The sequence below is a fragment of the Notolepis coatsorum genome (assembly GCF_963971535.1).
Source record: "Notolepis coatsorum genome assembly, chromosome: 13".
Classification (NCBI taxonomy): Eukaryota; Metazoa; Chordata; class Actinopteri; order Aulopiformes; family Paralepididae; genus Notolepis; species Notolepis coatsorum.
The window spans coordinates 8,899,925-8,927,872 of NC_140177.1; the positions used below are offsets into that span (position 1 = coordinate 8,899,925).

At 42.1% G+C, this 27,948-nt stretch overlaps 2 protein-coding genes across 2 annotated transcripts in view; both read left to right on the forward strand.

Annotated features, from left to right (window-relative positions):
• Nucleotides 1-273: 273 nt before the first annotated feature.
• The window catches only part of LOC311238889 (uncharacterized protein), a gene marked incomplete at both ends in the record, with an annotated part of 75,730 nt that continues 48,055 nt past the window's right edge, over nucleotides 274-27,948 (forward strand). Inside the window, 2 exons of the mRNA XM_084327088.1 lie at nucleotides 274-281; nucleotides 460-487. Coding sequence (XP_084183214.1) covers nucleotides 274-281; nucleotides 460-487 — 36 coding nt within the window. The remainder of the gene's footprint in view (nucleotides 282-459; nucleotides 488-27,948) is intronic.
• LOC311238829 (uncharacterized protein) lies at nucleotides 8,227-27,088 on the forward strand (the record flags this gene model as incomplete). Its single annotated transcript, XM_084327030.1, has 4 exons — nucleotides 8,227-8,876; nucleotides 12,698-12,866; nucleotides 21,174-21,218; nucleotides 27,060-27,088. Exons 1-4 carry the CDS (start codon nucleotides 8,232-8,234, stop codon nucleotides 27,086-27,088), a joined length of 888 nt encoding a protein of 295 aa, XP_084183156.1. The 5' UTR covers nucleotides 8,227-8,231.

Sequence of the window (27,948 nt, forward strand, 5' to 3'; positions counted from 1 at the left end):
GAAGCCCTACCACTGTGACCAATGTGGGGAAGACTTCAATCAGTCTGGACACTTAAAGAGACACCAGCGTATTCATACAGGAGAGAAGCCCTACCACTGTGACCAATGTGGGGAAGACTTCAGTCAGTCTGGAGACTTAAAGACACACCAGCGTATTCATACAGGAGAGAAGCCGTACCACTGTGACAAATGTGGAAGTAGCTTCAGTCGCTCTGAACACTTAAAGATACACCAGCGTATTCATACAGGAGAGAAGCCGTACCACTGTGACCAATGTGGAAGTAGCTTCAGTCGCTCTGAACACTTAAAGATACACCAGCGTATTCATACAGGAGAGAAGCCCTACCACTGTGACCAGTGTGGGAAGAGCTTCAGAGACTTTAGTAACTTAAAGACACACCAGAACATTCATACAGGAGAGAAGCCCTACCACTGTGACCAATGTGGGGAAGACTTCAGTCAGTCTGCAACCTTAAAGAAACACCAGCGTATTCATACAGGAGAGAAGCCCTACCACTGTGACCAGTGTGGGAAGAGCTTCAGAAGCGTTAGTAACTTAAAGACGCACCAGAACATTCATACAGGAGAGATCTATCCATGTGACCAGTGTGGGAAGAGCTTCAGTACATCTGGCAGCTTAAAGAGACACCAGAACATTCATTCTTGAGAGAAGCACTATCCCGTTGACCAGTGTGGGAAGAGCTTTGTTCACTCTGGAAACTTAAACAAAAAAAATCACCAGCGTATTCATACAGCTGTCAACATTTACATATTCAACAGCGCATTCATACTGGACATAAATCAAACATTCCTCTGTCTATTGTATAAACCTATGCATTTAATTTGGTTTTATCTGTAAATAATCTCATAATTACATGACTATTATGCTGTTAGAACAGTGTTATGTTTGTAGATTGAATATTTAATGTTCTCTTGGCCATTTTCATGTTTAACAACCAGGAAATGCATGAAAGAACATTGTATATACTTTATTTGAAATCTAGTAATCCATTCATGAAATTGGTATTTTCTGTTTTGTTCTCTAGTTATGTTTATACATGATACAATGATCACTTTAGTGAGACAAAACGAGGCTTTTGCTTTGGGAGAAAGAGAGGCAATACTTTGTTTACAATGGCTCCTTGCTGCCCTCTACTTGTCTGAAAATTATTATTCCAGCTTTCATATAATTTTGTAATGTACATTTCAAGAGGTTAATGCATGTACATATCCAACATTGATTTTTTTTTTGGATTTGTCAATAGTTCGATTCAATTTTTTTAAAGTAACATTTCTTCCATTTGAAATGTTATTTTAAAGGTACAATATGCAGTTTCTCAGAGTTTTTTGTTTGCAGAGCCTGCAAAATACATTTACTGTTTTTCTTTATTTTTTCTCCCCATTTTCCCATTTTTCTTTTCTTTAAATTTTTTTCTCCCATCCCAATTGAGTCGTTATGCCAATTCCCTTCCTGGTCGTTGCACGCCTTTGCCCTCTACTGTCTGGGGAGGGTGAAGACTACCACATGTGGAGTCAGCCAGCCGCTTCTTTTCACCTGACAGCGAGGACTCTCACCGGGGGAGTGTAACGCGTGGGAGGATCACACTATCTCCCCCAGATCCCTTCCCTGCTGAACAGGCACCCCGACCGACCAGTAGGAGTCGCTGTTTACAACGGCCAGGACACATACCCCACCGGCTTCCTACCCGCTAACACTGCCAATTGTGTTAGTAGGGACGACTGACCAAGCCAGAGGTACCGCTGACAGCTGGATTCGATCCCAGAGTCTCTGCGGTGGTAGATGAACGCTTAGTCCGCTGCGCTACCCAGCTGTTTTTCTTCTCTCTTGTGTTATTATAAATGAAAACAAATCTCCATAGTGGACCTTTATGCCAAATAACCGTAAGATCACATATTTGAATATGGAAATAGTTTATACCCACAAGTTGTAAGCCTTGTAGATGTAAAATATGTATTTTACAATGGTTTCATTATGTTACTCAAAATATGATGCTTATCATGAGAGAGGCCCTACCACTGTGACCAATGTGGGAAGGGCTTCAGTCACTCTGGAAATGGTTCAAATGTACAGTATTTTTCAGACCATGTCATCAGAGGCCAGTCTTATTATTCCATTTATTTTTGTTGGACCATGCTTTACCTCTGTCTATTTGATGACTGTATGCAAATAAAAAAGTATTACATCAATACTGTCCTGTCAGTGTTATTTTTAGATTAAGTATTTAACATTCTCTATTGGCCATTTTCACCAAATTCCTAAGAAGTTTGTATGTCTTCAGGTCTCAGGGTGAAGAGGGTTTGTCACTACAGAATGAGATGCACTCTGCCTTCCTAGGACAGGTGGAGGACTTGTTAAGCCTCACATTTATTCATTATGTAAAATTAATTGATATGTTCTTGGTTCTTCCATTGAAAAGTCTCAACTCAGTGTTACTAGATTTAGGATGAAAAGATGTAAGTACCATGTTGAACAAGTTAAAGATTCCATTAGATTATTGGTGTTTTTTTAAAGCATTTTTATTTGTTTTGGTTTTGTTGAGATGATTGATGGGGACATGTTCAATCACATGTATTTCATTCTAAAAACACAACAATACTGATGACATACCAGAGCCAATGGCTTGGGCATAACGTAATAAGCTTTTGTATAGCAGTGGGATACACTCTTAATTTATTTGCAATTGAAAAGTCAATGGGAGCAGACTGGAGCACCCTACAGATGGTTTAATGGCACTGAAACCAAACCAGACTGAAATGGTGGTAGCATTGTTCTCACTGAAAAGCTACCCAAATACCTCTGATGGGCAATAGCTTAACGTTATGCCTCAATTTACATGACAGTCTGCCATCCTTTCCTTCCAATGCTCGGTGCCGCGCCCCTACTCTGCCTCTGATTGGCTCTGACCCTCATCCCCGGGTGGGATGACAATAGGGAACATATCACGTCCTGTATTGATTCTAAACGGAACTCCAGATTTAATTGTCAAAGACGGACCATTCTGTATTTTATGAGATGGGTGGAAACCCTAAACATCCTTCTCCTGTATTGCCACATGCTTCACTACAGAGTCTTTGGAGCAGAGTGTCCACATAGTTTGCAATAGCAGCAGCTTTCATAAATCTTGAAATTAAATCTGCAACCAGATTACTCCCTGGTAGACAATATCTTGGTCTGACAAATTAATTTTTTTTGTAATCTGATGCCATAATCCAAGAATGACAATTTCAGTCACCAGCCAACTGGATGGTCAGTAATGTAAGTAATGTCAGACTCAATGTTTATAAAAAAAAAAAAACATGGCATACATCAAATCAATACGTTTCCTAAAGACACTTAAACGTCCCACTGAGGATTATGTTTGATTTGGAACCTGAAATATGTCAATATTTAAGGATTTGGGCAACATTCTGATCATCCAGTATCTTGTAAGGGAGAGAATATTGGAATAATGAAAGTACAATAAGTACAAATAAAACAAAAATATATGCAGGTGTAATACTGATTGTACAAAGTGTACCATAGTTGTCTTCCAAGATGATTATAAGAGGACCTATCACCTTGTGTTTGGTGGATCTATGGTCTATTCTGATTGGCCAATCAGTTCAAAGCAGCTAACTGCTCAACTATTGGCTCAGTTGTATAAGAACAGGCTGTTTTCCAGACTGAACTACTCATTCAACCAGAAACACTGGATAGTCTGCTGGTTGACTTGAACCCCTCTCTGTGGCAGAACACATTCTCTACTGGAACAAGACTTTATACTAAGGCCTAACAAAAATAATAGTTGGTTTCAGGTTGCCGACCGACCCTGCCGATTTAGGTGCGACCCAATATATTTTATGAGTTTTTAAAAAAAATTATAAAAAATTTAAAAAAAAACAAAAAAACGTTTTTTTTTTTTTTTTAATTTTTTTATAATAAATGTTCATAGAAATCTTAGTCAAACATTTAGTATTATGGATATTAAACATGCTGGCAGAGTACATGCATCCATGTTGTTGTGAACATTTTAATTATATAAAGAAATTCCCTGTCCATAGTCGCCGTGGGAAAGAATAAAATAAAATAAATTCCCTACCTACCCATGTCCAAACTGACAACCAACCTGAAACCAACTATTAATTTTGTTAGGCCTAAAACCATCTGGATCCAAACTTGCTTCTGATAACATATATCAGACTTTTGACACCGCAACATCAGTAAGTACAATTATTTATTTGATTGTTTCCATGGCATTGCAGAGTCTCTTATTTTCTGTCTAAATATGCTGTCTAATATTTTGAATCTGTTGTTTATTTCTCTTCAATATACGTATATGTAAAGGTATATTTGTACAGTAACAACTGTAAATATTGTAGTCTACTATCAACCAGACAGCCGGTTAGATCTTTATGCTTCAGCCAGCTGTTTATTGTCTGCAGGTGCCCTAATTATATAGCCCTACCAGTAACCATAGTAACAGCTTGCATGATGTTATACTGCCACTTAGTGGTAGCAGCTATGATAGCACCTATTATTACAGGATCTCTGGTAAACAGTACTGTATATCTGTATGTCATAAATGTATAGATGTAGCAGTACTGTATATTTCTATGTCTTGTCATATATGTCACTATGAATTGAAAATGGGGGACCCTGATGTAAACAAGACGAAAGTCTTTCTCTGGTCTGCATCCCCTTAATAATTGTGTGTATTGAGCCGTACTGTATTGTACCCAGTTTACAATCTGTTAATAAAGTTTTCAATCATCATTCATTCATCATCATGACGTCATGTATCCGGCTTTTGGTTTTCAGAAAGATCTTTCAAACTTGTTACACACCTCTCGCGATATTACGATATGTGTCGCGGCTTCACGGAGGAAAGGAACGAGATCTCGCGAGGTTTCCACCACTCGACGCCACGTCTCTGAGCAGCAGCAACACAGACAGACAGACAGACAGACTGCGACCTGCTGCTCTAACTGCACATCACACACATCTACTGAACCCTGCAGCAGGAGCAACACAGCTCACACCAGGTGAGCACCGACGCCGACCATCTGTGTTCAGTAGATGTTGTGAGCGAGTTGTTGTTGAATGAATGAATGAATGAAAACTTTATTTAACAGATTGCAGAATGGGTACAATACAGTACGGCTCAATACATACAATTGTTAAGGGGATGCAGACCTGAGAAAGACGTTTGTCTTGTTTCCATCAGGGTCCCCCATTTTCAATTCATATAGACATTTATGACATACACAACATACATGACATTTATGGCATAGGGACATATAGGTATTTAGTATTGATACATTTGTGACATAAGCGGTATTCAAATATACAGTACTGTTACCCCTAGATCCTGACAGAGTATATACATATGATGGGGAGGGGACTGTACATTAGGAGGGGGTGGGTGGGAGGGAAATATACATACGGCGGGGAGGGAATATATACATGCGGTGGGGAGGAGACTGTCTATTAGGAGGTGGTGGGGGTTTTGGGCATTTTACGGTGGCCAGTTTCGAATTGCAGCCTCCCGTAGGTGCTCTTTAAGAGCGGTTTTGAATGTGGGCAGGGATTCACATTCCTTTACAGCTTTGGGTAGGGCGTTCCACATTGTTGTGGCATAATTGCGAAACGTGTTTAGTCCCTTGTTTGAGCCGAATCTGGGTTTAACATGATTTGTTGAGCTTCCTCTGGTGTAGTGGTTGTGGTATTCACTGACCTTTGGGAAGTATTTTGACATGTACATGGGCACCCCGGTCGTATAGTGTATCTTGTAGACCAGGCCCATTGCAAGTTGCTGTACTCTGTCGTCTACTCTAAGCCATCCTAGGTTGGCAAAGTGGGCAGGGGTGAGGTGGGTTCTGGGGTTCAGGTCAAGTAGTAGTCTGACCAGTTTGTTTTGTGATGTTTGTAATTTTGTTTTAAGCGCCTTTGAGGTGCTTTGGTACCATGAGGTGCATGCATAGTCATAGTACCCTTGAATGAGTGCTCCTGCCAGAGTCTTCAGGGTATTCTTGTTTACCAGAGAGGAGATCCGGTACAAGAATCTAGTTCGTTGGTTGACTTTTTTTTATTACATTGGATGCCATTTTGTCACAGGAAAGATTTGCCTCTAGGATGGAACCCAGGTAGGTAATATCTTCTTTCCTTGTGACAATATTGTCACCCACTGTAACTGAGAATCCGTCGGTCTTGCTGAGTTTGTTATTTGAACCGAAGAGAATGGACTCTGTTTTGCCCATGTGTAATGATAGTTTGTTATCAGCGAGCCATATGCAGATTTTGCCTAGTTCCGTGCTGAGGGTTTTTTCAACCTGCAATTTGTTCTTGTCAGAGACCAGCAGGGCTGAGTCGTCCGTGAGCTAACGTTAGCCAGCGAGCTAAAGATGCGAACTCCATCAAAGTGCTGATTCCAAAAAAGAGGACACTCTGCCCCAAGATACCTAAAGTGGACATGTCTGGGCAAAAGAGGACGTTTGGTCACCCTACCATACACAACTATATTATATATATATATATATGTACAGGCATATCTGGTCAATAAGTTAACGTTAGCTACGTCACGTCAGCCGAAACTAGGGAACCAGATCATATCCTGCCCCCCCCCCCCCCCCCCAATGTACAGTTTCTTCTTGATTGATTGATTGAAAACTTTATTTAACAGATTGCAGAATGGGTACAATACAGTACGGCTCAATACACACAATTGTTAAGGGGATGCAGACCAGAGAAAGACTTTCGTCTTGTTTACATCAGGGTCCCCCATTTTCAATTCATCGTCACATACATGACATACAGATACAGACAGTACTGCTACATCTATACATTTATGACATACCAGATTTAAAAATACAGTACTGTTTGTGATACAAAAAGAGTCCAGAAAAATAGAGTATACACATTTGACGAAGAAACTGTACATTGGAGGAGGTTGGTAGGTTCTTCCCTTTCGGATGTATATATTTTTTACAATCTCTTTTTACTACACAGTTTTGATTGATTGATTGAAAACTTTATTAACAGATTGCAGAATGGTTACAGTACAGTACGGCTCAATACACACAATTGTTAAGGGGATGCAGACCAGAGAAAGACTTTCGTCTTGTTTACATCAGGGTCCCCCATTTTCAATTCATCGTAATAGTATAGATGTAGCAGTACTGTCTATCTGTATGTCATGTATGTCATATATGTCCTGATGAATTGAAAATGGGGGACCCTGATGTAAACAAGACGAAAGTCTTTCTCTGGTCTGCATCCCCTTAACAATTGTGTGTATTGAGCCGTACTGTATTGTACCCAGTTTACAATCTGTAATAAACATTTCAATCAATCAATCAATCAATCAATCACTTGGTATAATCACCTGGCCCATTCATTGCGTACATAGATACATTAGATTACATTACATTAAAAATAATGTATTATGTCATTATACAGCACAAGTACATTACAACGAAAATAAGTTTGGCAGTTTGGCACCAACCAGAGGTGTGAGTGTGAAGCAGGGCGTTCCTGAAAAAGAGCACCAGCTCAGCGAACCTACCCTGGGTAAATAAAGGTTAAACAATAAATGAGTACTACTGAGTAATAGTGCTAATCAGAAGTATGTGTACAGAGTTGTAGTATTTAATATGTACAGTGATACTACCATAGTGTCTTTATACCTGTAAGTCATACTGACCAGCAGTGTAACTAGTAAGAGTAGGTAAGGGATATGTACAGATATAGAATCTACAGTTATGTCAAAAGGGTTATTATGCAGGTATACATATTAAATAAAGGTTTTAAAACAAATGAGTACTAACACAAGTCTGTGTTAAAAATTCTTCATTCATTAATTCGTTCAAAATGTAGCTCAATGACCAGAAGTTAATAGAGTCAACGGAGTATTGACGTTTCATCAAATGGTAGAGACAATGACTCACTGTATGTATAATCCGTGCCACCTGGCTCGAACGTAAAAACACATTTCAATATCAAATCCAGCCAGTTTGTTTCCACACTCTGCTCTCTCCACCATCATTTAAGACTACATTTCTTGCTCCCTAACCCAAGTGGAGCAATCTTCCATTTACTTAGGTATGTATTTTTAGGCGGATTTTCAGAAAATAGGGCTCCGGGCTCAAGAGGTTGTTAACCCACCAACCATACAATGTTTGTGTTTCTTTATTCCTCAACAGTCTCTCCCTCTCTCTCCCTCACAGGGGCCGAGATGACCCATGTACGTCTGCTGCTCACGTCTGCAGTGTTGCTGCTTGCTGTCGCTCACAGCCATTCCCATGGCGACCACGGCCACCATCATCACGGCCACGCCCACTCCCATGGCGAAGGCGGTTGCCACGGCCACGGTCCTCAGGTAAAAATGCACCACGGAGCAAGTAAGTGGAGCGCGGAGGCCAACCTGCCTGATGAGGGACACCACGCCCACGGACACGCCCACGGACACGCCCACGGACACGCCCACGATGAGGGACACCACGGACACGCCCACGATGAGGAACACCACGGACACGCCCACAGACACGCCCATGATGAGGAACACCACGGACACGCCCATGATGAGGAACACCACGGACACGCCCATGATGAGGGACACCACGGACACGCCCACGGACACGCCCACGGACACGCCCACGATGAGGGACACCACGGACACGCCCACGGACACGCCCACGGACACGCCCATGATGAGGAACACCACGGACACGCCCATGATGAGGAACACCACGGACACGCCCATGATGAGGAGGTTGTGCGTGTGCACAAAGAGAGCGGCCATGGACACGCGCACGGAGAGGAGCGAGTGAAGCGGGAGGCGGAGGGAGAGAAGAGAGACCTGGTGGAGCTCTGGACGCAGGTATGATCCCATCACCTCCATAAGCCCCTGTGCAACACACACCAAACCTTGATGTGGTGCTATTTGGTTTAGTGTTGGGTTTTTCATTCATCAACCCTCCTAGAACAGGCTTCATCGACCCTCCTAGAACAGGCTTCATCAACCCTCCTAGAACAGGCTTCATCAACCCTCCTAGAACAGGCTTCATCAACCCTCCTAGAACAGGCTTCATCAACCCTCCTAGAACAGGCTTCATCAACCCTCCTAGAACAGGCTTCATCGACCCTCCTAGAACAGGCTTCATCGACCCTCCTAGAACAGGCTTCATCGACCCTCCTAGAACAGGCTTCATCAACCCTCCTAGAACAGGCTTCATCAACCCTCCTAGAACAGGCGTGCTGCTGTCTGACACCATCGTACTTCTAATTCATAGTGACGTTTCTATGGGTCACCTGACCAGTTGTCCTGAACCATTGCTGTCATTCTTTCTACTAAATAGAAAATGTTCTGGACCTTTCTAAGGCAGATAATCAATCACAACATCACAACACATGACTCACTAGTCAGTAGGCAGTCAGTTTATACACGGTTTCAACTTGGCAACATAAACATTCTAAATGGACAACACGCCTATATTTGATATTAGTAAACACTGCAACATAAACATTCTAAATGGACAACACGCCTATATTTGATATTAGTAAACACTGCAACATAAACATTCTAAATGGACAACACGCCTATATTTGATATTAGTAAACACTGCACCATAAACATTCTAAATGGACAACACGCCTATATTTGATATTAGTAAACACTGCAACATAAACATTCTAAATGGACAACACGCCTATATTTGATATTAGTAAACACTGCAACATAAACATTCTAAATGGACAACACGCCTATATTTGATATTAGTAAACACTGCAACATAAACATTCTAAATGGACAACATGCCTATATTTGATATTAGCAAACACCGCACCATAAACATTCTAAATGGACAACATGCCTATATTTGATATTAGCAAACACTGCAACATAAACTTTCTAAATGGACAACACGCCTATATTTGATATTAGTAAACACTGCAACAGGAAATACACCTGGGTCCAATCTGTTGCCTAGCAACGCACTGCCACTGAGCCCATCTATATGTAGATTAGAAACAATCAACCCTGAATATAGAGTCTCAGATATACAGATATACAGCAAGTATGTGAACAGGAAGCTGTAACGTTGCAGTGAGGTGACAGAGTGCAACCCTGTGTGACACAGTTCCCATAATAAGCAGACAACCCAAACCACAGCAACACCATGCAGCGTAACACCATGTCACATACAGTATGTTGATGTTAAAGAAACACGCCAACATTATGGGAAACTATGGGATTATGTCCAGAGTCAGACAAGAAGATGGATACCAGGGCCCCGTTCCCCGTACCTGGCTAACTGAGTTAGCCGGATGATTTCCACCATAGCTTGACTTAAGCCAGACCTTTCTGTTCCCCGAAGTCGGATTTTCTAAATCACCATGGTAACAGATCAGAAAGTTTGAACCTGGTCCGGAGCAGGGTTAAGTTCAGTTAGCTGGATAACCTGCATGGCCACGCCCTCGCAAAGAAATGCCAGCTCGCTTCCTGAAATATTTCTCAGTCTAGATCCCATTATACCATTCTGAATTATGTTTTTGTGCTTCGTTTTCCTAGAGGGGGCTTTTGAAATGTATAATAATAGAACTAAATGCTGATAATAAATCCTATTCAGCCTATAGATTTACTTTGTCCTAAATAAAATAATGCACGTCATATACGGCGCTCGGAGTCGCGATACACGCTGCATGTGGTTATTTTAATAACTACGCATTGCAAATGTGAATCCCGCTGGGATATTTTTAATGAATGAAACCTATCGGCCGTTTGGCTCTGATTAGTTTCATATATTCTCCGCTGTAGATTTGCTTAACGGAGCGCCCGGATTGTGTTTCATTCAAGCATAAAATTGAAGTGTCTATGCATGGATTGTGGTCTTTGTGGATTATGAATTACGAGGAATCTGAGGATTGTTGAATTGTATCATCACTCACACGTTATTGTGATATTGTAACTGGGATTAAAATGTCTGATGAGATGCGCTGTTTGACGGATTTGAGCAATTGAATGAGCCGTTGACGTCACATGAATGCATTTGAGAATAAAGAGATAAAACTTCATTCAAAAGAAAAATATTCGAAACACGGGTCTCTTGTATTGATGGATACACAATGGATATATCCCGTCTGGCACAGTGGTGCAATGGCTAGTGCTCACTCCTGTCAAGCGGACGACCCTAGTTCGAAACCCCCCGTTTCCAATATAATTTATAATAACTATATAATAATATTTAATATAATATAATTAATATATAATTAATATAAAAAATTTTTAGGCTACGCAAAAGTAGCCTAGTTTTAAGTTAAAATATTATAAATCTACATGCATTGAGGATGTCATTCTTTATATAGCTCTCAAAGTGCACCAAATTGAAGCATTTACATTGCAAAAAGAAGCAAATAAATTAGAAAAGACAGGGATTTGAACGCGGGTCGTCCGCGTGAGAGGCATAAGGACCATCCATCACACCACGGTGCCAGACAAATAAAACATCCACCATACATCCATCAATGGATAAGAGAGCCGTATCCTTATTCTGAAAGATATTTCGCTAGCAAGATCTCATTTGATTATTCAATCCATAAACCTACTGCCAGCAGGCACGTTTAAAGAAATATAATCTGATTGATTGGGGTAATGAGGGACTTAAAATTAGCCTATAGATTATGCATTTAACTTGTCGGCGAGGCTATTGAGCCGTACTGCATTGTACCCATTCTGCAATCTGTTAATAAAGTTTTAAAACAATCAATCAATGCCGTTAGGAAATCAGGATTTCTGCTATCGACACCTGCTGTCTTTTCAACTGAAGCGGCCGCGCGCAATTATCCTGAGTCTCAAGTCTGGTTCGAATGAACGAGACTGAATCCACCTTCGAGGAACAGGAAAATCCCGGATTCAAACATCGGGTTAATTGAATCTGGATAATGGGACTCTTGATCGACTTAGTTGAACCAGGTACGGGGAATAGGGCCCAGTTTCCTCTCTGTGCGTTCAGTAGAAAGCTATCTGGCTGCAAGCTAGCCTAGCTTAGCACAAATTAATGGAAGTGGATTATGGATCATCTAGCCGAGTTTATAACTCTGGGAAAGGTGATGTTCTTGTGCCCCAGGTCAGTTCAGTTCAAAAGTCTTACATTTCATTTGCACAGGTATTACATTTTGGTTGGGCTGTCGGGAGATGAAATAATATAAAATGTATGAAATGTTGTTTATTGCGGGGCTACCAGGAGCTTGTCTGGTGACGGCTTATATGGAACGTGCAATAATTTAAATTGGTGCAGCTCCCAGTTCAGTGTCGCTATGTGTTGTTGTTGTTTTGCTAGTATTGTCGTGGTTTGCTCTGAGTGGTATTAAAAAGGTCTTAAAAAGTCTTAAATTGAACTTGCAGCTACCCTTCATATGACATGGTAAATACAGCCTGTGCAAATAACCCCTATATTTCCTTTTTCTTTTCTTGTTCATTCCCATTTATTCTCATATAAGTTTCAACCTTTGAATATAACCCTACAGGTACAGTATATACATTTTTGCCTAGTGACCCCAAACCAGTGAGTAAAGTACTCCGTATCGGACTACAATCAAAGGTTATGACTCCAGTGTGGAAACACGGGTTTGATGAGTTCAAGCTCAAGTTCTTCTGAATCCCCGTGTTGACGACCCTGGTCTCTTTGTTTACCTCTCTAGGCCATTGGAGCCACTCTGCTGATCAGCGCCGCGCCCTTCCTCATCCTCTTCCTCATCCCGGTCCAGTCCAACACGGACAAACACCAGAACCTGCTGAAGGTGCTGCTCAGCTTCGCCTCCGGAGGACTTCTGGGAGACGCCTTCCTCCACCTCATCCCCCACGCTCTGGGTAGTAATAATAATAATAATAACTTTATTTGTATAGCGCTTTTCATACAGAAGTTGCAGTTCAAAGTGCTTCACAACAGTGAAAAATACATAAAAAAAGATAGAGAGGTAGCAAGGTGAGGTAAATCACAGTGTTTCACATTAGGATCTAGCATCCCAATAATCTGTTTACAGTTTCATTCAGTAATAAAATAATAAAAATAGAATAGACAGAGTAAAAAAAAAGTGCGGTTTGATTCCGTTTAAAAATAGGCTAAAAATAATAGAATAGAACGGACCTACAACAGGGTATTTAACATACAACAGAGCAGTGCATCAGTAAGAAGTGTGCAGTGAGATACATTTAGCATAGAACCGACACATGAATTTGATAGGAAGTGTATAAAAGTAGGCAGGGTAAGACAAGTGCAGGTAAAGTACAATTTGTGTCACGATATCCCTGCTGTTTCATTTAAATGCCTGAGCGAAGAGATGGGTTTTAAGCTGTCTTTAGAAGATGTCTAGCGAGTTGGCTTCCCTGATGTTTTTTGGGGCAGTTTGTTCCATAGTTTTGGGGTGTAGTTGATAAAGGCTGCATTACCGATCCTCTTTTGACTGTTTCTGGGAGCCTCTAGTAGTCCAGCAGCTGATGATCGCAGTGTTCTCGCTGGCGTGTAATTTATTAGAGTGTAGTATTCCTTACTGACTGTGTGTTGTCTCCTCTCCTCCTCCTCATCCCCCACGCTCTGGTAGTATTCCTTACTGACTGTGTTGTCTCCTCTCCTCCACCTCATCCCCCACGCTCTGGTAGTGTTCCTTACTGACTGTGTTGTCTCCTCTCCTCCTCCTCCTCATCCCCCACGCTCTGGTAGTGTTCCTTACTGACTGTGTGTTGTCTCCTCTCCTCCTCCTCCTCATCCCCCACGCTCTGGTAGTGTTCCTTACTGACTGTGTTGTGTCTCCTCTCCTCCTCCTCATCCCCCACGCTCTGGTAGTGTTCCTTACTGACTGTGTTGTGTCTCCTCTCCTCCTCCTCATCCCCCACGCTCTGGTAGTATTCCTTACTGACTGTGTGTTGTCTCCTCTCCTCCTCCTCATCCCCCACGCTCTGGTAGTGTTCCTTACTGACTGTGTTGTGTCTCCTCTCCTCCTCCTCATCCCCCACTCTCTGGTAGTGTTCCTTACTGACTGTGTTGTGTCTCCTCTCCTCCTCCTCATCCCCCACGCTCTGGTAGTGTTCCTTACTGACTGTGTTGTGTCTCCTCTCCTCCTCCTCATCCCCCACGCTCTGGTAGTGTTCCTTACTGACTGTGTTGTCTCCTCTCCTCCTCCTCATCCCCCACGCTCTGGTAGTGTTCCTTACTGACTGTGTTGTGTCTCCTCTCCTCCTCCTCATCCCCCACGCTCTGGTAGTGTTCCTTACTGACTGTGTTGTGTCTCCTCTCCTCCTCCTCATCCCCCACTCTCTGGTAGTGTTCCTTACTGACTGTGTTGTGTCTCCTCTCCTCCTCCTCATCCCCCACTCTCTGGTAGTGTTCCTTACTGACTGTGTTGTGTCTCCTCTCCTCCTCCTCATCCCCCACGCTCTGGTAGTATTCCTTACTGACTGTGTTGTCTCCTCTCCTCCACCTCATCCCCCACGCTCTGGTAGTGTTCCTTACTGACTGTGTTGTCTCCTCTCCTCCTCCTCATCCCCCACGCTCTGGTAGTATTCCTTACTGACTGTGTGTTGTCTCCTCTCCTCCTCCTCATCCCCCACGCTCTGGTAGTATTCCTTACTGACTGTGTTGTGTCTCCTCTCCTCCTCCTCATCCCCCACGCTCTGGTAGTGTTCCTTACTGACTGTGTTGTCTCCTCTCCTCCTCCTCATCCCCCACGCTCTGGTAGTATTCCTTACTGACTGTGTTGTCTCCTCTCCTCCTCCTCATCCCCCACGCTCTGGTAGTATTCCTTACTGACTGTGTTGTCTCCTCTCCTCCTCCTCATCCCCCACGCTCTGGTAGTGTTCCTTACTGACTGTGTTGTCTCCTCTCCTCCTCCTCATCCCCCACGCTCTGGTAGTATTCCTTACTGACTGTGTTGTCTCCTCTCCTCCACCTCATCCCCCACGCTCTGGTAGTATTCCTTACTGACTGTGTTGTGTCTCCTCTCCTCCTCCTCATCCCCCACGCTCTGGTAGTATTCCTTACTGACTGTGTTGTGTCTCCTCTCCTCCTCCTCATCCCCCACGCTCTGGTAGTGTTCCTTACTGACTGTGTGTTGTCTCCTCTCCTCCTCCTCATCCCCCACGCTCTGGTAGTGTTCCTTACTGACTGTGTTGTGTCTCCTCTCCTCCTCCTCATCCCCCACGCTCTGGTAGTGTTCCTTACTGACTGTGTTGTGTCTCCTCTCCTCCTCCTCATCCCCCACGCTCTGGTAGTGTTCCTTACTGACTGTGTTGTGTCTCCTCTCCTCCTCCTCATCCCCCACGCTCTGGTAGTGTTCCTTACTGACTGTGTTGTGTCTCCTCTCCTCCTCCTCATCCCCCACGCTCTGGTAGTGTTCCTTACTGACTGTGTTGTGTCTCCTCTCCTCCTCCTCATCCCCCACGCTCTGGTAGTATTCCTTACTGACTGTGTTGTGTCGTCTCTCCTCCTCCTCATCCCCCACGCTCTGGTAGTATTCCTTACTGACTGTGTTGTGTCTCCTCTCCTCCTCCTCATCCCCCACGCTCTGGTAGTATTCCTTACTGACTGTGTTGTGTCTCCTCTCCTCCTCCTCATCCCCCACGCTCTGGTAGTGTTCCTTACTGACTGTGTTGTGTCGTCTCTCCTCCTCCTCATCCCCCACGCTCTGGTAGTGTTCCTTACTGACTGTGTTGTCTCCTCTCCTCCTCCTCATCCCCCACGCTCTGGTAGTGTTCCTTACTGACTGTGTTGTGTCTCCTCTCCTCCTCCTCATCCCCCACGCTCTGGTAGTATTCCTTACTGACTGTGTTGTGTCTCCTCTCCTCCTCCTCATCCCCCACGCTCTGGTAGTATTCCTTACTGACTGTGTTGTGTCTCCTCTCCTCCTCCTCATCCCCCACGCTCTGGTAGTGTTCCTTACTGACTGTGTTGTGTCTCCTCTCCTCCTCCTCATCCCCCACGCTCTGGTAGTGTTCCTTACTGACTGTGTTGTGTCTCCTCTCCTCCTCCTCATCCCCCACGCTCTGGTAGTATTCCTTACTGACTGTGTTGTGTCTCCTCTCCTCCTCCTCATCCCCCACGCTCTGGTAGTGTTCCTTACTGACTGTGTTGTGTCTCCTCTCCTCCTCCTCATCCCCCACGCTCTGGTAGTATTCCTTACTGACTGTGTTGTCTCCTCTCCTCCTCCTCATCCCCCACGCAGGTATCAGTGATAATCTATATATTGCAAGAAATGTAATAATGATAATAATTAGGGATGTCCGATATTATCGGCCTACCGATATTATCGGCCGATATCGGCATTAAAATGTGATATCGGAAAATATCGGTATCGGTTTTCAAAAAAATACTTTTTTTTTTTTTTTTTTTTTTTTTACATTTCTATAACCTTTATTTATCCAGGCAAGCAAGTAAGAACAAATTCAGGTTTTATTTATTGTCAAAAGTATGCATAATGTTGTGTTAATTCCACAACAAGAGATATGTAATGTTAATTACCTGAAATTATTCCATTTTTTGGGCGGGGAAACCCTGCATATATTGGTATCGGTTGATATCGGTTGATATTGGTATCGGAAATTAAGAGTTGGACAATATCGGTATATCGGTATTGGTAAAAAAGCCAATATCGAGCATCCCTAATAATAATAGATCAAATTTATATAGCGCCTTTCATAGGTCGCTTCTACGATACGTCACGATATCTGTGGAACTGAAGAAGAAGAAATACCCATAAAAAGGCAAAAAGTAGGAATTATGTATTTATTCACAGAATTCTCACATTATTTAGTGTCACAAACCATTGTACATGAAACAATGTTCAACAAATTGCATAGTGTGTCTCTTTAACACACCGACTGCAACTTGATTAATATTAACTGTTCATTAACACATTGACTGCCGTTCACATAGATCTACGTTTCTGTCACGGTATTTCTTTTATTATCTATTGTCATTCATAATTCAGCGGGCACCTTGTGCATACTGTTCTGAGTGTGTCTGGTCTTATACCGCCCTCTAACGCCTTCGGCCAGTAATGCACCCCATTAGAAACGGGTTAGTTTATTTTCTCTACCGAGCTGCGGTGTGGGGGCGGGTCCTAAACACTCCAGCAAAACACACGCTTGTAGGGATGCTTTGGACTACTGACCCCGTCCGCCCGTTGAAGAGCAATGTCCTTCAATGTCGGAGGCACGATCGCTGTGGATAACTGGAATGGCGATGAGATTATTGAATGAATGAATGAATGAATGGATGAATGAATGAATGAAAAAGTTTATTTTTGGACATGTTATTCTCCATATTTCTACGATATCTTGTTCCGTCGAACCAAACAATCATAGCAACAAATTAAAAAAACATTAATAGAAAAACATTAAAAAAATAAAATAAAATAAGGAATTATAAACAAAAGGTCAAGAGCAATGTGTTTGGTTAGCAGACATGTCCAAAAAAGGAGTAGAGGGAAGCTAAGCTTATTGATCCCTACCCCCTTACATTTATATTTGTTCTTCCATTAATTTGACTACCGTACTTTCCGGACTATAAGCCGCGGCTTTTTTCCCCATTTTTTCCCCCTGCGGCTTATATAACGGTGCGGCTTATATGTGACTCGACGTGACCAAACTCGAAAATGTAAACATCTAAATATTGCTTTTTTGACTGCATTGAAAGGTTATTTATCTGTTCCATTATTTGCTAAACTTAATACAACTTGTAAATGAGTTAATGCTTGTTATTTGTCCGACAGTATTGTGTCCCAAAGCTAATTACATATGGTAATTAAACATTAAAACACCTGCGGCTTATAGTCCAGTGCGGCTTATATATGTACACATCATTCAATTTAGCTGCTGCGGCTTATAGTCGGGTGCGGCTTATAGTGCGAAAAGTACGGTAGATATAACATAATTTGGAATATTGGATTCTTTTTTTTTCATTACTTCAGACTGTAAGGACAACATATGAAAGCTTGGGTTGATCTGATATTTATTTCTACTGCGATTGAAGCTATCTGTGTTATAGCTGTTTGGTTGTTTTCCGTTGGGTTGCACCGGTCTAAATCACATTGCATGCGTGCACGACAAAGGATAATAGTGATGATCTAGCGTTGATTTCAGGAAGATCCGATAATCAGGCGAAAAATGACAACATGTTTAATTGAATTACACAAAACCGCTGTTTTCGTGTCTTTTCCCTGGAATTGCTCAGAAGCGGCCGGACTATGTTCATATTCAAAACGGAAATGTACGGATGAAAAAATAATCTGTTTTTTGCACGTTGACCAGAAGTAGCTCAATGAGACTCGACAGGCGTTATTAGACCCATAGCTATATAAAATATAGGTTTAGCTCTACAAACTACAACTACGCTTACATGGGTTTAATGGACGGCACGGAAGTGGTCACTTCCCGGAAGGGGCGTGGCACTCAATGTGTTAACAATGACTCCATATCACGGCGGTTAGGTGGTCGAGCGGAGATTGCGTTCGTCACCAGCCCCGGAGCTGTGAGCTTGGTTCGCCTGTTCGAATCCAGCTCACAGCTCCGGGGTTGTCACCAGCTTGGCTGGCCGTCTGCACTGATACAATTGGCTGTATCAGAGGGTGGGAGAAGCTGGCGGGGTGGGTCCGGGTCGTTGTAAACAGCGACTCCTACAGTTCGGTCGGGGCGCCTGCTAAGCGCGGATTGGACGTGAGGGGGATAGTGTGGTCCTCCCACACGCTACGCCCTCTCAATGAGAATCCGCGCTGCCAGGTGAAAAGAAGCGGTGATTGGCTGGACGTGTGTCGGAGGAAGCACGTGGTAGCCTCCACTCTCCCAAATGATCTGACTGTGGGGGGTAAAGCGCAGCGACCAGGAAGGGACTGGGAATTGGCATACGACTAACATTGGGATGGGAGAAAATCAGAGGAAAATGGAGGGGGAAAAAAGACAAAAAAAAAAAAAAAAAAAAACAATGACTCCATATCTGTTACCCTACGACTCTGATACTCGATTTACATTCGATTTATACCTACCTACTGCTTTCACCGTCTACAACGGCCCTACACTGTAATCATAGTCATCTTAACTACCTACCTACTGCTTTCACCGTCTACAACGGCCCTACACTGTAATCATAGTCATCTTAACTACCTACCTACTGCTTTCACCGTCTACAACGGCCCTACACTGTAATCATAGTCATCTTAACTACCTACCTACTGCTTTCACCGTCTACAACGGCCCTACACTGTAATCATAGTCATCTTAACTACCTACTGCTTTCACCGTCTACAACGGCCCTACACTGTAATCATAATCATCTTAACTACCTACTGCTTTCACCGTCTACAACGGCCCTACACTGTAATCATAATCATCTTAACTACCTACTGCTTTCACCGTCTACAACGGCCCTACACTGTAATCATAGTCATCTTAACTACCTACTGCTTTCACCGTCTACAACGGCCCTACACTGTAATCATAGTCTTCTTAACTACCTACTGCTTTCACCGTCTACAACGGCCCTACACTGTAATCATAGTCATCTTAACTACCTACTGCTTTCACCGTCTACAACGGCCCTACACTGTAATCATAGTCATCTTAACTACCTACTGCTTTCACCGTCTACAACGGCCCTACACTGTAATCATAGTCATCTTAACTACCTACTGCTTTCACCGTCTACAACGGCCCTACACTGTAATCATAGTCATCTTAACGACCTACTGCTTTCACCGTCTACAACGGCCCTACACTGTAATCATAGTGATCTTAACGACCTACCTCGAACTATAGTCTACCCATACTCTGTATGATAGCATGTACAACAGTGCTGTATATACCCCATATTTACATTTATATTCTTATATTTTCTGCATACATACAGTATATATATACATATTTGTCTGAATATACCTGCATATAACTAGGGGTGCACGATATTGATTTTTTTTTACCCCGATATCGATACCGATAACTTTCTGCTCCTCAAGACCGATACCGATAACCGATATATATATATTTATTGTATTTATAATTTTTTTTTTTTTATGTATATTCCTGTAGTGTTGACCTAACCAGATTTATCATGACATGAGCGTTACTACGATGAACAAAACAAAGCCAAGAGAACAGTTTTGACTCTTCAAATAAAGTGACTATATTTATTTTTCCAAATAAATATAATTTGAGTCAATCACAAAATTCATCCCTGAACAATGAGTGAACTAAAAACCAACAGGTATTGTGCTTTGTCAGTAGGGATGGGTACCGTTCACATTTGAACCGATACGGTACCGGTACCTGTGAATCGATACCGGTACCCAACGGTACCTTTTTTCGGTACTTTAGTCTCTAAAGATGTAATCTACCTACCTCAGTTGTGAAAGAAAAAAATCCAAACTTCAAATAACCACATTTTCGACCGTTTTCGGCTTGCCATCGCCCCGACTGCTTTGTTGTTGAATCAAGTCAAATCCTAAGTAAGCGTATATTGTGCGTGTGAACGTTGACGTCTGAAAAGAAAAAAGTGTAAAAAAAAAATTAACGGAGCTATCAATAATTTTATCGGGATGCTGATAATGCATAACTACTGATATCGGCCCGATAATTATTGACCAGATAATTATCGTGCATCCCTACATATAACCCATAGCTCTGTATGATACTAGCATGTACAAATGCTGTATATACCTACACATAGTCCTTTTCTGTAGATACTGTATCTATATAGTGGTGGGCGGCACAGTGGCACGGTGGCACAGTGGTTGGCACCGCTGCCTCACAGCAGGAAGGTCCTGGGTTCGAACCCCAGCAGGGGGCCGTTCTGTGTGGAGTTTGCATGTTCTCCCCGTGTTCCTGTGGGTTTCCTCCAGCAGCTCATTAGCTCATTCTGGCACATTTACATTGATGTGGAAACTGAAGATTAATGTGCACTGTCCCTGGTAAAACATTTATAAATATATGTACATATCCTTCTCTTACTAGTTACGCTGCTGGCCAGTAATATGACTACTACCATAGTGTCTTTACACCTGTATCACTCTACAACTCTTTACATAGTACATCTGATTTAGCACTATTACTCATTAGTACTACTAATTTATATATTTTATACCCAGTTTAATCACCTGTACATTGAAAATGTAACAGTGATCACCCTCTCCGCAGAGCGAATCACCCGCTGCAGCGGGGAACCAGGAGATGATGGAGAGGGTGAGGATAGACTCAATGATGGCCGTGTAAAATTGGGCCATCATGGTCTTCGGCAGTTTGTATTTTTTCAACTGCCGGAGGAAGAACATCCTCTCCTGGGCCTTTTTGAGCAGGCCTGTGATGTTGAGCTCCCATTTCAAGTCCCGGGAGATGGTCATGCCAAGGATATGTCATATGTCATTAATGTATAATAAAAACAGTATTGGACCCAAAATTGACCCTTGCGGTACTCCGCAGACGATGTTCATCAGTATTGACCTATGTTTGTCAATTTGTACATATTGTTTCCTGTCTTCCAAATAACTTTCCAGACAATTTAGAACAGTTCCTCTAATACCACATCGATCCAGTTTTTTTTTATAATACCGTTATTCCTCTAATAGTAACCGGTATTCAATTAAAAACCGGGTCTCTATTAATGACCGGGTGCGCTGTTGAGCTAAGCAATTATAAGCCGGCCTCCTAATACAAGCCGGGTTTCATGTATATGCTGGCCTGGCTGTGCAGTAAATACCATAATGGTATTGTGTTAATGTTTACCAAGAGAGTAAGCCTACCTCAGAATTGTATAAAACGAAGTTATTATTATTATTATTATTATTATTATTATTATTATTATACCAGAATTGTGATTGCACTATTTTACTTTATTTAACTTTTTTTTACCATCTGTAATTGCACTGTTTACTACCGTATTTCATACAGTACTTGGTTTCAATAAATGAACCCAGTACATTTTACTGGGTTCAAACTGACACAAAATGTTGATTTATTCATTATGATCTGTTTGAAAATTAGAAATATAGGCCTCTCTCTTATACATGCCTCCTCCTAATACAAGCCTGGTATCCGCTACAGTTGAAACAAATACAAGCCGGGGTTACTATTAGAGGAATTACAGTATACCATGATCTATAGTATCAAACACCTTCTTCAAATCTATAAATATTCCTACAGCAAATTTCTTGTTGTCCGTACATGTGGTGATTTCCTCAGTTAGGTCTGTAAGTGCCAATGAAGTTGATCTATTATGTCGGAAACCATACTGGCTGTCAGAAAGCAAGTTATTTTTTTCAATAAAACTGAAAAGTCTTATTGAAAAAAGCTTTTCTAGTATTTTTGAGAACTGAGGTAGGAGAGAGACTGGCCGGTAATTTGTAAAAGTATGTTTATCCCCTGATTTAAATAATGGTATTACTTTAGCTATTTTCATTTTATTTGGAAATGTTCCTGTTTGAAAAGATAAGTTGCAAAATTAGTTAGTGGTTTTATAATTCCCCCAACAATTTTCTTAATCGTCTCCATATCAATATCATTATAATCTTTAGATTTTTTATTCTTACAGTTCAATACAGTGTCCATTACTTCATTTTCATCTACCGGATAAATAAACATTGAGCTTGAGTTGAAGTCTATCAGTTTATCCAGTGACCCAGTTGTGAATGTCATTTTCTCTGCCAATTCAGGTTCAATACGTACAAAGAATTTATTAAAACCATCAACCACCTCATCCATGTTGCTTATGGACTTTCCATTTACAATAAAATGATCTGGATAGTTCACACCATTAGACCCCTTTCTGATAAGATTATTAAGCACCTTCCAAATACCCTTAATATCATGTTTTTTACTTTCTAGCAGATTGGCATAGTATCCTTTTTACAATTTCTCATAATAATTGTTAACTTGTTTTTATACATTTTATATTTAGACTCTGTTTCATTAGTTCTGTATTTAATAAATATTCTATACAACAGGTTTTTATTTTTTCAAGCATTTAATAGCCCCTTTGTTAACCATGGATTCTTTGTGGAATTTCTTCTCTTGTCCTGTTTTTTTTATTGGACATTTGTTGTCATAAGATGCTTTAAATATTTCCAGAAAAGAGTCATAGGCGACATCAATATTATTTTTTTGGTATACTGTATTCCAATCCTGTTTAATTAAGTAATTTTTTGCCTCCAGGACTTTTCTATACATAGTATCATACACAACAAAAGTTGGTAGATGGTCACTAATGTCATTAAGTAATAGCCCACTCACAGTATTGTATTAGTATTATGTTTGTAAAAATGTTATCTATCAGTGTGGCACTATGTGAAGTTATTCTGCTGGGTCTGGTGATTTTAGGATATAGGCTCATGCTGAACATAGTGTCAATGAATTCCTCTGTCAATCTATGTTTTGGGGGATTTAGCAGATCAATATTGAAATCCCCACATATGAATACATCTTTTTGATTATTTATAGAAAATAGTTTTTCCATCCAGTTGTTAAACACATTAATATCTGATCCTGGTGTCCTATATATACAGCTAACAACTATATTCTTCTTTTTTGCCAAGCTTATTTCAACTGTTACACATTCAAACACATTTTCTACTGCCAATGACATCTTATCCAACACTTTACAATCCATTTTACTATCAACATATAATGCCACACCCCCTCCACCTTTGTTTAGTCTGTTTGTGTAAAACATGTCATGACCAGGCATGGAGGCCGGCACCTGCAGCAGGGAGAGCTGGTGCTCCAGGACGGGTGGAAGGATGGTGTTGAAGGCCGAGCTGAAGTCCACATACAAGATCCTGACATAGTTGCCCGCGCAGTCCAGATGTTCCAGTGTGTAGTGCAGGGCCATGTTCACAGCATCCTCTGTGGATCTGTTGGCTCTGTACTCGAACTGCAGCGGGTCCAGCACAGGATCTGTGATGAGCTTCAGGTGGGCCAGGACAAAGCGCTCCAGGACCTTCATGACCACAGAGGTCAGGGCGACAGGTCTGTAGTCATTAAGGCCCGTGACCTTGGCCTTCTTGGGGACGGGGATGATGGTTGAGGCCTTGAAGCATGCTGGGACGTGACACAGCTCCAGCGAGGCATTAAAAATGGTGGTAAACACCGGGGCGAGCTGGTCAGCGCAGTGCTTCAGGGCAGAGGGGGAGAGAGAGTCCGGGCCGCGTGTATGCTTTCCGCAGCGCAGTTCGGTTTCCGGGTTCCTCTGATTGGCCGCGACCCCCACGTGACCCGCGCTAGCACGGCCCCTTATCCACCGCTGCCGCTCTGCTGTGTGTTGTGTTGCAGCACCAGAGCGGCAGAGGTCGCTGCCTTCCTCAATTTATACACATGGAAGTATTGACTACGCCGTAACGAATCATTAAACAAATATACCGTTAACTGGAATATGTTGTGCCTTTACACATATGTTGGATTATGTAATTGGTTTGTCATGACAAACAAATTAAAAAAATCGCGATTTACCCGCTGGCTACAACAACACACAGTGACTGCATGTAGTTGTTGTAGCCACCTCCTCAGAGGCAGGAATACTAAGCTCCCCCTTAAGCTCCAGGAGAGAGGAGAGAGGCTGAAAACCCACAGTTCTTGCCCGACTGATGGGAGCCGAATCCCCGGATCCGATTTGTCTGATGAATACCCCCATAACATGGAGGTCCCGAATGCATGGAAGTATTGATTGCGCCGTAACGAATCATTAAAAAAAAGATACCGTTAACTGGAATATGTTGTGCCTTTACACATATGTTGGATTATGTAATTGGTTTGTCATGACAAACTAATAAAATATCGCATCGCCGGCTGTCTCTGGCTTGCTCCAGCGGACACCAGAGCTCAGCCAGCGGCGAGAATATGCTGCCGCGAGCGGCATCGCTGAGCTCTGGTGTCCACTGGAGCAAGCCAGAGACAGCCGGCGATGCGATATTTTATTGGTTTGTCATGACAAAACATATTGTGCCATATGTGTAAAGGCACAACATATTCCAGTTAACGGTATATTTTTTTAATGATTCGTTACGGCGTAGTCGATACTTCCATGCGTATAAATTGAGGAAGGCAGCGACCTCTGTCTATCTGTATGTCATGTATGTCATATATGTTACGATGAATTGAAAATGGGGGACCCTGATGTAAACAAGACGAAAGTCTTTCTCTGGTCTGCATCCCCTTAACAATTGTATGTATTGAGCTGTACTGTACTGTACCCATTCTGCATTAATAAAGTTTTCAATCAATCAATCAACTCTGCCGCTCTGGTGCGCGCTGCAACACAACACACAGAGCGAGCGGCCAATCAGAGGAACCCGGAAACCGAACTGCGTTGCGGAAAGCAAAAGGTCTTGAGGCCTTTCCATACGGAGGAGGAATTCCCCTCAGAGAGCTGTTGTCGCAGTTTCTCTGAGAAGCGATATTATGCCTCCCTCACCTCTTTGGTGAACTTGTACTTGGCCTGCCTGAACCGATGAGCGTCTCCACTGAGCCTGGCCACCTCCTTCTCCGACCTCAGCCGCCTGAGTTGTGCTGAAAACCAGGGCTTGTTGTTGTTAAAGATCTTATAGAGCGGAGGGGGACACACCTCACCGAGGCTGATGAATGATGTCACAGCTTCTGTACCTATACTTCTGGAACAACACGGTGAAGTATTGGTACAATGTTAATCCTCAGCATCGTGAAAAAAAAATTGTTTTGCACATTTCCAAATGAAAAGGCACAACCAACTGTAGCCTTAACATAATGTGTTTCCTTTTTAACTACTGTGAGCTATGTTTAATTTAATTGCACTTAAAGTCGATACATTTATTTAACTTCTGCATTTAAGTGTGTGTGTATGTGTGTGTGTGTGCGTGTGTGTTTCAAGTTCAAGTTTCTTTAATAGTTGTCATACAGAAGTACAGAATACTTTTATACAAAATGCTTCTTACTGTTACGCTCCAGAGACTGTGCTAGACAAGATAGTATGAAATAAAATAGTATAGCATGTAAAATAGAAGTACAAAAAGGTCACAGTGTTCAGTATAGACATATGTACAATGTTCGATGCAGAATAGAAGTAACTGAGTTACCATACAATATACAATATCCTGTGTGTGTGTGTGTGTGTGTGTGTGTGTGTGTGTGTGTGTGTGTGTGTGTGTGTGTGTGTGTGTGTGTGTGTGTGTGTGTGTGTGTGTGTGTGTGTGTGTGTGTGTGTGTGTGTGTGTGTGTGTGTGTGTGTGTGTGTGTGTGTGTGTGTGTGTGTGTGTGTGTGTGTGTGTGCCGTCCACAACAACTGACAAAAAAGGGCTTCTCTTGTGTTGCATCATGTATCGGCCGCACAGTGGACTTCCACTGCATGATCTAATATCCTGCCTGACGCTGTCACAACAAATGTGAGACCATGTGAGACGTGAACGAGGGAGTGAGGGAGGTGGAGAGGGGAGACATATCTGTGATGTAAGACCATGTGAGACGTGAACGAGGGAGTGAGGGAGGTGGAGAGGGGAGACATATCTGTGATGTGAGACCATGTGAGACGTGAACGAGGGAGTGAGGGAGGTGGAGAGGGGAGACATATCTGTGATGTGAGACCATGTGAGACGTGAACGAGGGAGTGAGGGAGGTGGAGAGGGGAGACATATCTGTGATGTAAGACCATGTGAGACGTGAGGGAGGGAGTGAGGGAGGTGGAGAGGGGAGACATCTGTGATGTAAGACCATGTGAGACGTGAACGAGGGAGTGAGGGAGGTGGAGAGGGGAGACATATCTGTGATGTGAGACCATGTGAGACGTGAACGAGGGAGTGAGGGAGGTGGAGAGGGGAGACATGTCTGTGATGTAAGACCATGTGAGACGTGAACGAGGGAGTGAGGGAGGTGGAGAGGGGAGACATATCTGTGATGTGAGACCATGTGAGACGTGAACGAGGGAGTGAGGGAGGTGGAGAGGGGAGACATATCTGTGATGCTCCACACAGCAGCTGTGCTGTGAGCGTCACCTTCAACCTCTGGAGACAATCAGTGCAAAGTCAAGTGATGCATTTTTATAATATAATCCACTCTGTTTTTCAGTGATATACATGAAGAACAGTTACTTCTAACAGGGTCACCAGCCTGGCAGTGTTCCTCTCATATCAGTGTTGGTGTCTATATATATATATATATATATATTAATCTCCTGTCAGTTCAAGTAATGTTTGTAACGTAATGTCTATTTATTATATTTGTATTTATCTAATATTTGAATAAAATTGGCTCTGTATTTATCTAATATTTGAATTAAATTGGCTCCAGCATTGTTCTGCCCCAGTGATTCCATGCTTTGAATGTCTGTATTGTAAATAATGCAGTTTAGTGAACATGCTGAGAGGTGATTTCTAATAATTAGTACTACTAATATTGTTTTATACTTGAGGGTTTGTTTTTAGTTTTTTTGTACACATTATTATTATCATGACATATTGAAAAAATACATACAACATGTTCATTATCTGGGGTGGTTTCGTTGTTCCTTCTGAATTGAAATAAGCTAATTATTTATTTCTTGCCGTTTATTTAATTTCTTGTCCATCTTTATCATATTATAATAGTAAATATATAATTGCAATATTGATATTTTGATGCACAATTTGAATGCAGTATTGTTACAGCTAAATCAAATTATCTATATACAATGGCACATTATTTTTCTTGTTTTTTTGCATTAATATCTATTGTTGTATAAACTTGTGCTAAAATTACTTGTGCTAAAATTACTACCGTATATGAATTTGATATTTTTTTGCCGGTGATCTCTGAAGCGGTAGGCTGTGACACATACAACACCCCCCCCCCCCCCCCCCCCACATCCTATGTACAGTACCCCCCCAACCCCACCTCCTCCAATGTACTGTTTCTACGTCAAATGTGTATACTCTCTTTTTTTAGACTATTTTTGTATCACAAGATTCACAAACAGTAC